This window comes from Pangasianodon hypophthalmus, chromosome 14, assembly GCF_027358585.1.
Source record: "Pangasianodon hypophthalmus isolate fPanHyp1 chromosome 14, fPanHyp1.pri, whole genome shotgun sequence".
Lineage (NCBI taxonomy): Eukaryota > Metazoa > Chordata > Actinopteri > Siluriformes > Pangasiidae > Pangasianodon > Pangasianodon hypophthalmus.
This window is the reverse complement of record NC_069723.1, coordinates 10,372,070-10,385,703: the sequence shown is the minus strand read 5'-3', so window position 1 is coordinate 10,385,703 and position 13,634 is coordinate 10,372,070. Positions and strand designations below refer to the sequence as shown.

General features: G+C 39.2%; 1 protein-coding gene and 1 long non-coding RNA gene across 4 annotated transcripts in view; one reads left to right on the top strand and one right to left on the bottom strand.

Annotated features, from left to right (window-relative positions):
- Positions 1 to 2,128: 2,128 nt before the first annotated feature.
- Positions 2,129 to 13,634, top strand: part of plekhg2 (pleckstrin homology domain containing, family G (with RhoGef domain) member 2) — a 42,788-nt gene continuing 31,282 nt past the window's right edge. Inside the window, exons 1-2 of one of the 3 annotated variants that reach the window (XM_053239873.1) lie at positions 2,129 to 2,695; positions 10,972 to 11,049. In XM_053239873.1, the coding sequence (XP_053095848.1) occupies positions 11,001 to 11,049 (49 nt within the window). In that variant the 5' untranslated portion in view covers positions 2,129 to 2,695; positions 10,972 to 11,000. The other 2 variants (XM_053239874.1, XM_053239875.1) reach the window with 2 other exon arrangements.
- On the bottom strand, positions 2,694 to 10,963 carry LOC113532676 (uncharacterized). Its single transcript, XR_003403364.3, has 3 exons — positions 10,649 to 10,963; positions 8,215 to 8,464; positions 2,694 to 7,899 (listed from the first exon to the last, which is right to left on the bottom strand). It is a non-coding gene; the product is annotated as an uncharacterized LOC113532676 (long non-coding RNA).

Here is a 13,634-nt window from a genome sequence, read left to right as displayed (position 1 = left end):
CTCTTTAGACATCTAATGTACCTGAACATCTGTTTAGTCCAGAGACAGGATGATTTCACTGCCTCACTTCTCTGATGCTGTCTGAAATGTCCTGACTCAGAGCTGGAGCTGTGCTGAAGTAACAGCTACTGCATATATTTAAGAACAGCAAAATACAAGTTCATGCAACACTGGGGATTTTCCTGTGTGAACTACAGAGCAGTTCCAAACTGAGGTGTGACACATAATGAAGTCATCTTACTCTGGCTACAGTCAAACCAGATGCTATCATACTGAGTAACATTTCAAAAAAGTATGCCACTTAATCTAACCTAGTGACTTTTTTGACTAATACACAAAACTCCTGCAGTTAACTCCTTTTTTGTCCTGTTTTCCATTTGAATTTTTGGGCAATGACCTGTTTAATCCATTTAAATAATAAAAGACAGAATTCTAAGTTTTGTATGATAACTCTCTTGTATATGAATAAATTTATGAGCATCTAAATATTATTCTAAATGTTTAAATAATCTATATAATCTAAATATTTTGAGAAGTCCATACTTTAGCCATGACTGAAAGCACAATTTAGGACTCCTTGGACTGTGTTTAAGACTAATTAAATTTGAAAGCATTTAGTTTTCTTGACTAAATGACCACTGTGCACTGAACCACCTATTGTGTCAAAGTTCAGCTCTGCAGATAAGCAAATTAAATTGTTGCTCAGGGTCTCACAGCTAGGACTCCATGTTAAGGACAGGTTAAAAATAAGCTTATAATAATAGTACAGTAACACATCTAATTTCCAACATAATTGATTGTGCCTGATGTCAGGTAAAAGTCATAAGACATAGAACAAGTAAGTGTTGTTGCATTTTATGAGATGTTGAATGAAGTCCCAGTTTCAAGGAAAGGAACAACTGCTAGCCCCACGCATAATAGCTTTTCATATAAATTCCGGTGTTATGAATGTGACATTTGCACTCATATTAGCTAACAAAATGACTCACAGCAGAGACATGGCTTAATAAGTCATTTTGCATGTGTTGTCATTATGCGTCTTGTGGACAGTGCTGACAAATCTTACTTTTGTGGGAGACTACACATTTTCTACAAACTGTGAATTTTAAAACCATCACAGAAAGCATCATATGTATAATATGAAAGAGGCTTGAATGAACACAAAAAAGTATAGAAAAAAAATTGTTTTGAAAATACTGGCATTATGGATGTGACATTTTGGCACTATTGGATGTGACGTGTCTGGACCAGTACTCCATGTATTTGATATGACGCAATTTTCTCTATAATTCAACCAGAGAAATGAAATATAGAAGTTAAGTGGAGTGAAATATAAACATTTTAAAAGTAGTTTTTTTTCCTGTGCTCACAACTTTATTTTTCCATACTAAGTTTGACATTTGTGTGGAATCAACCCAATCGTTTTATTCTCTTGTGTAAGAAGGTAGCACAGGGAAAGGCGGCACAGAGATTCCAGCATGTTAAAAAAGACTTTAAATGTTAGATTTAAGTATGCCAATACAAAGCATAGAATGAAGAAATTCAACTGTCAGCACTGAGAATTTCAGATTGCATGTCTTGGCCATCAGCTATCCCATTGGTGTAATAATTTTGAGATTATGGATGGTCAAGTAAGTTGTCAAAAGAGCTATGGAGGACTAATGATGTTGGAGAAGGCTAACATGAGCTAAGCATGACTGGCTTAGCTAACCAGTGTCACTGTGGGAAAATAAAGACATATTGTGCTCTGGAATTAAGCCAACACATAAGTAGCTGTTAATTAGTTTAGGTTTGTCTATTTTGTCACTACATTAGAAACACTGTGATTAGGTTCACTCTTCTGTTCTTACTATTGTTATTACTATTTGGTTTGCATCATGTTGCATCTCAGATGATCTCAGTGCATTATTGAAATATTCAGTGGACCACAGACAGCTACAGTTGCAGCCCCTGGCGAAACCTCAGCAGATTATAAAACCATCTAATTATATAGCCTACACATCAGTTCAGTTCCCTTGATTTATACAAGATGTGCAGATAGTAGACTACAATATCATATCAGAACTGGATCTGTGTCAGTGTCCTGAACCCCCCTCCTAGAAAGGCTGGTCCTGCCCTTCACTATAGCCTTATGAACGTTTCATTTCTCGTATCATAAGCTCTTAGCTTTACTTCCCATAAACTACCAGTTATGAGTTAGCTCATACAGTATGAGTGAGAGGTTACTGAGCGCGCGCGACTATTCCCTCCCTGAAACTGCGCGCGCGCGTGTCCTCTCCTCAAAGCTTTACTGCCACAGAGGAAGACCTGGGAAACAGGAAATATGCAAATATAGGTGAGCTTCGCCGCATTTTCTTCCAGCCTTTTGTGTCCTCGTAACCGGCAGTGTAACCGCTGGAGTGACGTGTGACCTTCAGCCGTTAGTGGGCGTTCAGTGGTGCAGTAACGTTCCCGAGCAGCGCGAGCTGAACACACAGCAGTGTGGATCTCTCCTTCTCCGTGTGCGTGAGGCGCAGCGGACAGCACGGCTGCTCTTCTCCTCTCCTGCGCCAATGTTACGCACAGAGTCCCACTAATGCGCCCTGACTGGGAAACTTACTTCATCGACGCACGTGGAAAAGGTTTTCCAGAGAAGGACCCATCACAGTGCACGACTTCGGGACCTTTGATGACTCCGATCTGCACACCTGTGAAGGTAAGATAGCATCTTGATAGAGCTTGTGTCAGTTAAATACCCGTGATGATGCCAAGCGAACCTTTCCCTGGCGTCTAACGCACACTTCATGTCAAGCAACTAGTGTGCTTACTGTTAGGGATGAGTCAGAGAGCTTTTTGTTTCAGTTAAAGCTGTTAAATGTGTTGTGTTGTGTTGTGTTGTGTTGTGTGAGGAGTGAGTGAGTGGTTGATAAGGTTTTATTAAAACCAAAACACTACACTATAACTTTATTCAGTTACTGAACCGACTCTCACTCTCTGAATCAGCAGGCTATGAATCAACTCCCCAGTCAATGTGGTGCAACCTTTTCCACTACAGAAAGGGGAAAACGATGCTCTATAGAACAATAGAAAGTTCTGTCAGTAAAGACAAGAACTTTTGGCTTTTCACTCACTAATCTATAGTTCTACAGTACATCATTAGAGGGTAAAGTCTTCTGCATACATAGTAACCATACTACCATAGCCTACTAAATAGTATGTCAAGGTAGTAATCTGATATCCTTTAGCTGTTTCAACAGAAAATTACTCAGTTTATAATTCCTCAACTTGATATTAAGCGAAATTAAGCGCCATCTTGGCATCATGGGACATTTTAGGCTAATAACCTTCATTTGTCAGAATAATGTTTAGTCGAGCTGCATAATGTGGATCCTATAATCAGAAACCTGTTGCTTTGACGAGCAATTTGACTTTGCACTTTTATTCATCATTAATCTGCATTTTATGGACCATACCTTATGGTTCATTGTTACACAACATTTATATGCCTAAATTCCCAAATGCATTCCTGTCACTCTGATTTATTAGCTTAATTGTAGCTTAGGCAGATTCTTTGGAGTCAAGGAGGCTTGCTTAAAAGCCCTCAGAAACAGATCTGCTTGTAGATAAATGCAAAGCGGACTCCTGGAGCATTGGCCCTGCTCTCCGGCCCCTCTTGCTCAACTGACTTTATTTTCTTTAGCAACTGGAATGCTGACTATTCAGAGCTCAGAAATAAAACATGGCCTGCTCTATATTCAGACATTTACTTGAGTCTGGAATAAATTGCTTTATTAGCTGTCATGCTAGGGATGACAGTCATCAGAGTCAGATTGGCCTTAGTGCTCAATTGCTTTCACATGCCAAGAATTGGCCCTGGTTTGTGCCAGCACAAGGACATTAATCATAATTAAAAATCTGAAAACATAATAGAATTTTGCAAGTGTTGTTATTTACACGCATATAACATGTGCTCTTTGAATGCAATACAAATACTGTGTGTAGACAACCCATGTGAGAGTCTGCAAAAGCAAACACCAAATCCTGAATCCTTAAACCATGCCAAACTCTGAGCTTGCCAGGTATCACTGAGATGAAGAATTCTGATCACATATGGATTGGTTTAACAAAATGGATTATTTGACAAAAGAAATGCTTGCTCTGTATGCACCTGTGCTAAAGCTTAGCAACACACAGAATGTATTGTCTGCCAAATGCTGTCTCTTGGAAAAGCACCCAACTTCTGGTTATTTTCTGTGTAAACACACTGTGGACCTGTTGGATACATATATGTAGAACTTGGCAAAACATGACAGTCACGGATTCTGGCCCAACACTCCTGCTCATACCCCTGTCATAGCAAAACATGGAATTATTTCCCCTGAAAGAGATTCCTGTCTTTTCCCAGCTACTTGTTTATCTTGAATATTGTTGTGTATCACAGGGAAAATATATTTCGTAGATAGCAACCCTGGGAGTCTTTGAGGAGAAAGGGTGAGGTTTTACCATTTGGAGTCTCAGAGAAGAATAGGAAAGCATGGGAACTGAAACTAAAAGATGTTAAGTTTATGTTTAGGGCCTTGAATGGAAAAGTTACATGTTTACTTTGAAAGCACTCATCTCTCACACCTCTGCTGTAGAGGGACTTTGACAAGTAGCCTGCGCCTTGCATGTTCCTCTTTTCAAGAAAGCAACACCCATCCTCATGAGCATGTAAATGGAATAACCTGAATCTTCATTTCCTTTTTTTTTTCTAAACCCCAACAAGAGGAATGATGATGATCTTCCCAGTTCTCTGCACAGTATCATACAACATGACTACAGCCCATATACTGACTATATACAGACTATATATCTGTAGTGCATCCTGTGCTTTTTGTATCAAGAGGATGATATTTCATTAACACTCTGGCATTTTTTTAAACCATGTCTCTTCTCTTGTGGCATTTTAAAAATTTTGCCAAGAACTGGAACAGGCTCAGGTCCTTTGAAGAACTATTTTAGAACAAAAGCCAAAAAGTGTCTGCAACTACTGCAATAAAACTATTGCAGCCCATTTGTTATGCTTAATGCTCTTTCAGTATAATAGTCCCACTCTTTATGATTAGCCAGGCCATAAATTTTGCCTGCATACATCTAGTTTTGCATTGCATCATGAACTAGAGTAACAATATTGACTAGATGATGTTGATGATGTATAGATATGGTAGATGGCCATGTGAGCATTTTGATGGAGACAGTTTAACACATACGTAACAGGCAGCTTCTCCTTTTCTCCTGCTAAGCCAAAAGCATAGTTTTACACTCATCTCCCTTTTACAGCAGCATTCCCAGCCCAGCGATACACTGGCGGCCTGTGGAAGAGATAGAAGTTGGCTTTAGTTGAAAGGAGGAGTAAGTCTGGAAGGAAGCAGTGGCTCTACAGCTGCGTTTACGATTCTGAATGTGAGGTGGTTCATGAAGACTGTTCGTTGCCTGCTGACTCAGAAGTAACACTGTCTGTCTCTATAAACTGTTACTGTCTTCTATGAATCTTTCAGCCCACCTCCCTGTTCTGACTTCTCAGATCCGTGGATGGATAGTGCTGTCTCAGACATCTGACACCCTTTCAGCACATCTCCCTGTGTCTTCCCCTTGTATAAATCATTATCGTCTTTATAGTTTCTTATTCCTTTTTAATTATCATCCTTGGCTTACTTTTTATAGACATGCATTTTTCAGGCGCCACGTATAAATTCTTTTATCTTTTTTTTTTTTTCAAATGTAGAAACCAACTAACTTCCACCCACCCATGATTAAGTGATAACAGTGCTTACTTTTCTGTCACCTTTTATTTGATATACAGACACTTAGGACTTTATTTACTCCATTCTGGCATGGCTTACCAGCTATAATTAGTCACATGCAGAGACACAAAGGGATTTTCCCTCGTAAGAGAGACTCAAGCTGATAACATTTGCTCTCCAGACATTTTTTTTACAGTCTCATTCTTTACTACAGCCGATGACACTTTTATGGTGCTTTGGAAAAGTTTGGATGTTGCAGCTCTCCTGGTCAAACCCTTTACCCTAACTGTATGCACTCTAGGGTAACAACCACACTTATGTGAAATTATGATGCCTCACAGACAGCCAGAACGACTTAGGTTTGAATTTTCAGCCCGAGCTGCTTATCATTATGTCATTAGAAGATTTCTCCCTGCCATGTCACGGGCTGCCTGCAGGAATGCCTCAGTCTTACAGTCCAGGACTATAACCAACTGTGTTATTTCCTAAGTAGGTGCTTTTGTGTGTATTTTCACATGTAACCGATTACTAACCCACACAGCTGCTCCGTTCTTTCAGGGAGTTGCCAAGTGTGGTCCAATCTTTCACAACTTCAGAATGTCTGATTTAGAGCATGCCAAGTGCATGAAATATGTACACAATATTAGTTTCATGGAATTATTTTGTACACATAATTCAAATAACATATGGGCTGGAGAAGATTACGCAGAGAAGCTAATTGAACCAGAAATCTTAGATAGGTAGATAGATGTGCCATCTACTAATACAAGAGTACAGCCCACATCTGTTGTAAGTTAGGGTAAGTATTTACAAGACCAAATAGTATCCATTTAGGATATTTAGGATATTGATGTTGAAGGCAGAACAGTTACGATACCACTTGTTACTTGCAACACAACAAGCTTTAGAGAAGTTTTTTATGGACTGTTTGAACATGGAGGACAACCAAACAAACATTCTATTTCCTCTTCACCCTGGTGTTTGAGGATCACATATGAAATGGTTTTGTCTGCTCTTTACTGCCCTGTTTGAGGCATCTACTTCAACCAAACATTTCTCATTGTTGCTGCCCAGGCTACAAGAGAGGGCCTTTGTTTTTGGTGAGAATGAGGGGGAGACTGAAGAGTCCGGTGCCATGGGCCGATGAATGGTGGTACAGGGGGGTTGAGTCCACTGGGAAATGTGAAGGTCAGCTAGAAAAGAAACAATGATGTCCCCTCTTTGTGGACAATGGCACAAGCAGGCTGGTGCTCATGTCTCTCCTCTGCAATGTCTTCACTGTTTATTTTTGTGTTTGGGTCCATTGGGTGGCCTTCCTCAGTGAGCAGGTCAAATACTGAACATCAAAGTATAACCTTGTACTTTCACACACAGTCACACAAACAAATATAGTGCCCACAGAGTGGCTCTATTTTTTTATATGAATGCAAGTGTGCTAGTGCCGGCCACAAAGCATTTGATATCTTTGCAAATATATAGCATTTGTTTTCTGGGTACAAGCTTCAGAACCTTGAAGGTTGTAATCTGATTGGCTCTTTGCACCATGTATATGCACTTTCGTGTTCCAGTTTCCAGTGGGAAAAGAAACTTTTGAACACTGTGGCACAATGAGCAACATACAGGTTGTGGTACATTCTGAAGGGATCATTACTATGCCCTACTCTCTTTGAAGGTTACACAGTGAGAAATCATAGGGGCTGAAGGTAATGGTCATTTGGAACGCAAAAAAGTCACTTTTTCAAAGCCGAAGCCAGTTTTTTATCGCCACATAATCACTGACATGTAAACAAGAATGAGTGTCTCAATATAATAGGGATGTAACTGAATATGAATACATTTACTTTTGTGTGGGTGTGAGTGAGACATAAAGCTTGCAGGACCAACAAAGACCATGTTCATTAACATGCATTTACAGTATTCATTCATTCATCCTTAGTAACTGCCTGATCATAGCCGTTCTGGTTTAAATTAGGATGCTAGTTTGTTTATTTTTGTTTATTTCTCTAGTTGAGATCAGTTATGAAGTGTTGTAGCTGAGGTTGAGGAGCCAGTATTCACTGACCATGCTGTTGGAATTTACCACTTCTTCCAATGTCTTCCAGTGTGTATGGTGGTGGCATAGTAGTAAAGCTCATATCTAAGTAATAAGAAACAAACAAAAACCTTCAAGTTTAAGCCATTCCTACTTGACATTTAAATACAGATACAGATATCTGGAGCACTAAACAGATACAGATCACATGGTTATTGCATTTTACTCCTTCTATATAATAATGAACAAAAAGACTAAGCAAATACAAAGGCACAAGCTGCAGAATGTTACCTGAGCTAGCGATAAAAACATGAAACCTATAGGAACATATTTGCTGCAGCACTGCTGTCCGTAGTTTCATTCAATTCAGTACATTTTACTATTACTAAATGTAATGCTTTGTCCTTGAACTTGACCTACCTTTGTAGGTAAACTTGACTGCCATGGCCATTGTTGAATTCAGAGTAAAAACAGGGCAGAGAATCTCAGGCGCAAAGTGTCCATCGGTTGTTCCTTTCGAGGACGACTGTTTTGGAGAGTCCTTTATAGTAATTGCTCTATTTCATCACCTCAGTATGGAACAACCCTTCAAATGGCTGCCGTGGGCGGTCCCCCTTTTGGAGTTCCCTTCGTTGGGCTTCATCACTTGAGAATGGACTTAATGACTGGACTGAAAAAAGTTTACAGCATTCCGTTTAAAACAGGTATTAAAGAATGTTGTTTGAAGCAGTTAGTGGTGAGTAAACGAAAATATCTTGCCGAAGGGCTATGGGAAAAAGTCTATGGCTGGTTGTCTGCCATATCAGTCATCCTGGCTCTTTCTGTTCTTGGCCACATTCATTAACAAAACATACCAGATTCTCTAGTGAATGCTGGAGACCTGGCTTTTGGAACTAGTACATGTGAGACATACACTCACAAGTTTTCATTTGTTTCCAGTGTAAAACTTAAATGCTGATAATGACTAACATGGGCAATATGTTTAATGTTCTTTTCTTTCTTTCTTTTTATTATTAAAACCACAAGTTATGGTAGAGGTTGTTTGAATCATTCACATTACACTGTAATGACATCACTATTATACGATTGCAAATGTGCTATGTAGGCGAGACATACTGCCTCCTCATTACATATGACATGTCTACACATGGTTCTGCTAAGAGAAAGCTGGGACACACCATATTAGGTTGTAATGCATGCACTTAGTCATTTCTAAGTTATACAACTCTTAAACCCAGATCTCTCTCGCACATAGGGCTTTTAAACCTGGACTTCTTTAGTGCCTCCGCAATCACTCATAAAAAGAAAAAAAAACTCCCCTCTTTCCCGTCCACACATGCGCATACACATATACACACACACACACACAGCTGTACAGCTGTGCTCCCATATGTCAGCGGGAGTGTGTGTCTCTCTGTCTGTTACTGTCAGGAGCAGGGCTCGGAGAGCATGCAGATGCACCTGAAAGCATGCCATGAGGGATCGACTGTTACATGTGAAATTATACGTTTTAGAAAGCTCCCCTTCATGTGTTTTTCATCATGACAGCATTTTGCCTGAGGAGCATGTTAGATCGCTCTGAGCATGAACTTTGACACGTAGGACGTAGCTCTACATTAAAATGTACAGAGTAGTGTGTAAGAGTCACTCTAACATCTGGGTCAATTAAACAGATGTTGGTCCATTTCCACTCGGCCTCAAAATACCCCCAGCCCCCAGAGGAGGCACTTACCCTCTATTAGAACCTTCACAGTGGTAAAGGAGCAACTTCTTGCTGCAACTCTGTTTCTGGAATTCAACAAACAAGCTCTGGAGCCAAAAAAGTGTACATGGGGTCTAACCACGGAGCCTCCTTCAAGCTCACAGTTACAGGAAGTGAGATGCCTTTTAATTAGGCAACACTGGAAATTAGGTTCTAAAAGACCCAGGGCACTGTGCTGAAAAACACGCGAAAGGACACTACAGGGCATTATGCCAGAGTAATTTGGAAATCGCAATGTTTGCAAAAGTTCTAAACAGCAAAAGTATGAAGGCAAGCAGCAGGGCCTCAGCAGCAGGAGTTATACAGCCACTAGCACAGTCTCTCGCGCGTATATGGACCGTGAGATTATACATACCGATTTATTGACATACATAAATCAAAGCTCAGGAAAAGAGAGTGTTAACTCCTTGGTTGTAAAACAAAAAGCCAGGGGGAAAGGCAAACCTCTAACCCTGTTTGAATTATTGAGATCTGCTCGAAAGCTCTATTTAGGTAACATTGTGAAGTTCGACCCCCTGCTGGTGGTGTACTGTGACAGAGGGCAAGATGGGAGTAAAGGCCAAGGGCAGGTGTCACTTGAGAGACAGTCTATGGTAACACCATAAATAAACACCAGTGCATTGCAGACAGAGCCCTGTCGGCCCTGTTATTTCCTTTCACTGTAACAGCAGTTCCTGTTGGACTTACAGGACAAATGCTCAACACATTGCATGAACAAGAGAAGAGCACATTCTTGTGTCCACGCCAACCATTACATATGTTCGGCTTTCTCCTCTTCTAAGGGCGATAGAGGTTCAGAAAGGCAAAGAAAGTCTCTACAAGTCTCTCCCACCCCCTGTTTCTCAAACAACTTCTATTGGATTTCAGCTCTTTAATTGCTTTGGCTCAGAATGTAGGCATTTTTCCCCCAGTGATTTTTTGTATCCAAAGCCTTCCTCTTTGAGTGAAAGAAACGGAAAGCACTGCACCACTGATAAAGAGGGCGGGTTTGCCTTTCGCTTTTCTCAGTTTATACTAAAAGAATGAAGTACTGCGGAAAGAAAATCATATTCTAAGCTAATCAGGAAAAACTACTATGTTTATTTCCCTTACCTGTGTATCAGCGCTGGGGAGTCCACCGGGTTTGCTTACACAAACACACTGGAACAAAGAGCAGTTGTAAATGACACAGTCCAATATTTCTGTTGGCCTTTGTGGTAAGAAATAGACGTTAGTTCTGTACCACTTCTAAGCTTTCATTTTAAACATGTTCTTGACATGCAGCAGACTGGGGCGTTGACAGTTTCAGTGCTCAGACGTTATTTGTTGACTGATTGGAAGAATTTCTTTCAGCTTAGAATGCTGTATAAAAGCGTACATATCTAAGCTCATTTTTTCTTATTGTGACTAATTTTAAAATAAACTGTATTTTGCAGGTTTATAGTTCCTGTGCCATATTCACACCATGCCTGAGGGGGCGGGCCGGGACAGCCAGAAGAAGCCGAGTAACCAAGGTCAGTAGCCACAAGATATAACATCCATAAGACTGTCAGCTGAAAAATGAATAATTCATGCAAAGGAACAGACAATTCTTGATGGATGAAGAAAAAAGTCTCATTATTTAAATCTGTATAGTAACAATATTGGAGTGATAAAGCTTTTAATTTTTGGACTTTCTGCCACCAGAAATTATCAGGTCTGAGTTGACATTATTTATACCCCTTTTTTATACTCCATTTATACCCCATTTATTGTCCTACTTGTTTTTAAGTTACTGAGGTTTGGATACATTTATTTCAGATGACCTGTAAAAGAGAATAATAACTATAAGAACTCAAACATAAATATAACAACTTTGATAATGATGGGTTGTGATTTCCACCACAAATAAATTTTAAAAATCACAGATGCCCTGGATATGCTTCATGGACTCCTGGGGGTCTTTGGACCCAACTTTGAGAACCACTGCTCCGGAGATGAAAGTTACATACAGTGACATGATAAGAAAGCTCATATTTACAACTGAAAGGAATGTATCTGATAAAAATAAATTATTCATCAGTGGAAATAAACTACCAACATGTATATGTGCATTATAGAAATTTAACCCTGAACTGAATGTAGAGGATTGAGTTGAGGATTTCTGTATTTTTAGATTATAGTTTCCTCCTACATTACAAATAAATCTTGCTTATATGATGAAATAATCTGAAAATTGCAGTTGTTTAGGACTGCTCATTTCTCTTTGATGGGCGGATGGGTGGGGCCTCTGATCAGACTTTTTTAGTTCCTAAGGAAACACATATTTGTACTTTGTATCACATGAGATATATTTACACTTGTTTAACACAGTCTTATTTTTTTATAACTGTAAACTGCCAACAGACAGTCCAACCGTTAGTTTCTTTCATTTGTTTACTGGAAAGTACCCATTCATCGTGTGTGTTCTGCAGTGGTGTTTTAGAAAATACAGCAACAAGACACCAGTTTATCCAAAGCTGACAGCAACATGACAAACTATTTGCAAGTTTTCCACATAAAATAATGTTGCTGTACACTGAATAATGCTGGACAGCATAAACATCACATTAAATATTGGTAAGGTTTCAATTGTTTGGGCTGCTGTTAGCACATCTGACTGGTGATGTGCATCGAACACTTTTAGAGTAAAGCACACGATCTCAGGTTTTGACCACATCCTCATAGGCAGGTGCAGAGTGCCACATTTCTACATCTTTGCAGAATTTGCACAAAGGAAGTAGCACCATTCAATTCAGAAAACAGCGAAAAGGCTCACTCTGAAATGAATCCTAAATTGCAATCCCTTATAGACTTACTACTTACTGCAATATTTACTCTAATAAATGTAGTAAAGAATAAATACATGTCTCTTATTTGGGTGTAGGGCAGTGTGAAAAATGCCATAATGATCTGCCTTCTAACTTTAAGTAGACTAAAACACAAAGATATCGAGGTGCAGACAAGTATGTTAATGCATTACATACTTTCATTAGCGTTTAGGGAAATGCAACATGCATATAGAGTTGTTTTCTGATTCTGCAAGGCAACATGCCAATGTGTTACAGGAAGAAAGGGGTGTGGTTGTGACACATATGTCTCTAGCTGTCAGTGATCTTAGTTGAACTGTTTTTCCTGGGCAAGGGCTGTTAAGCAGACAGATAACTGACATGAGAGCTGGCTTGTCACTACCGGAAAAAGAAATATAATAAATTGTAATTTGAGTACTTGGCTACTGCACCGTGGCTTAGCGCTCTACCGCTTGGGCTTTACAGATGGAGCTTTTAAAAAAGTTTTAAATGTTTATTGTTACTCTAGCAAGCTAATCAAATGTGATGATCATCATTAGCCTTCTCTGTATATAATCTGTGGCTCTGCACAGCGAGAATCAGGTAGGATCTCTTGTTTCATTTTGAGTTCTCTTTGAAGTGGCTGTATAATCCATGAATACAGGCCAAATAGATTTTTACTGGCCATCACTGAAGTGGTTAGATTTGAGATGGCTGGTGTAATTGTGAGAGACATTTTTATAAATTACGGTCATGCTTCAAAAATGGTTTTATGCTTGATTAGAACTTACTTAAAAGTAGATCTTTAGTCACATATAATGAAAGCAGTAGAAGTAACTTTTGGCTATAAAACAGCAGTTCATATGGGCGTTATGAATTATGAAGGCCAGTATAATATATATTTCCATATTTTCCAAAGCTGTAGACTAGAATATTTATAGAGCGGGAATGTTTGGAAGCTGCCCAATTCAAACATTTTATTTGAGTATTTTATAGCAAATTTGTGCCCTTGTTGATGACATCCAGTTTCCATATTATTAAAAATAATTATGAAGCATAACCCTTTCTTCCTCTCTCTCTCATTTCCTCTCTTTTTATTGTAGCTAAGATGAATTCCTAAAGAGCCACATCAAATCCTTTGCCTGCAAGACTAAATAATGATTTAGTTTGTGTTTGTCTCTGTTCCAGAGGATGCATCCGCTTTACATTATCACACGTCATGCACTTGTCAAATAGAATTTATGTTAAGCTTTGAAAAAGTTTGGCCCAGCATTCTTTTTTCACTCAGTATA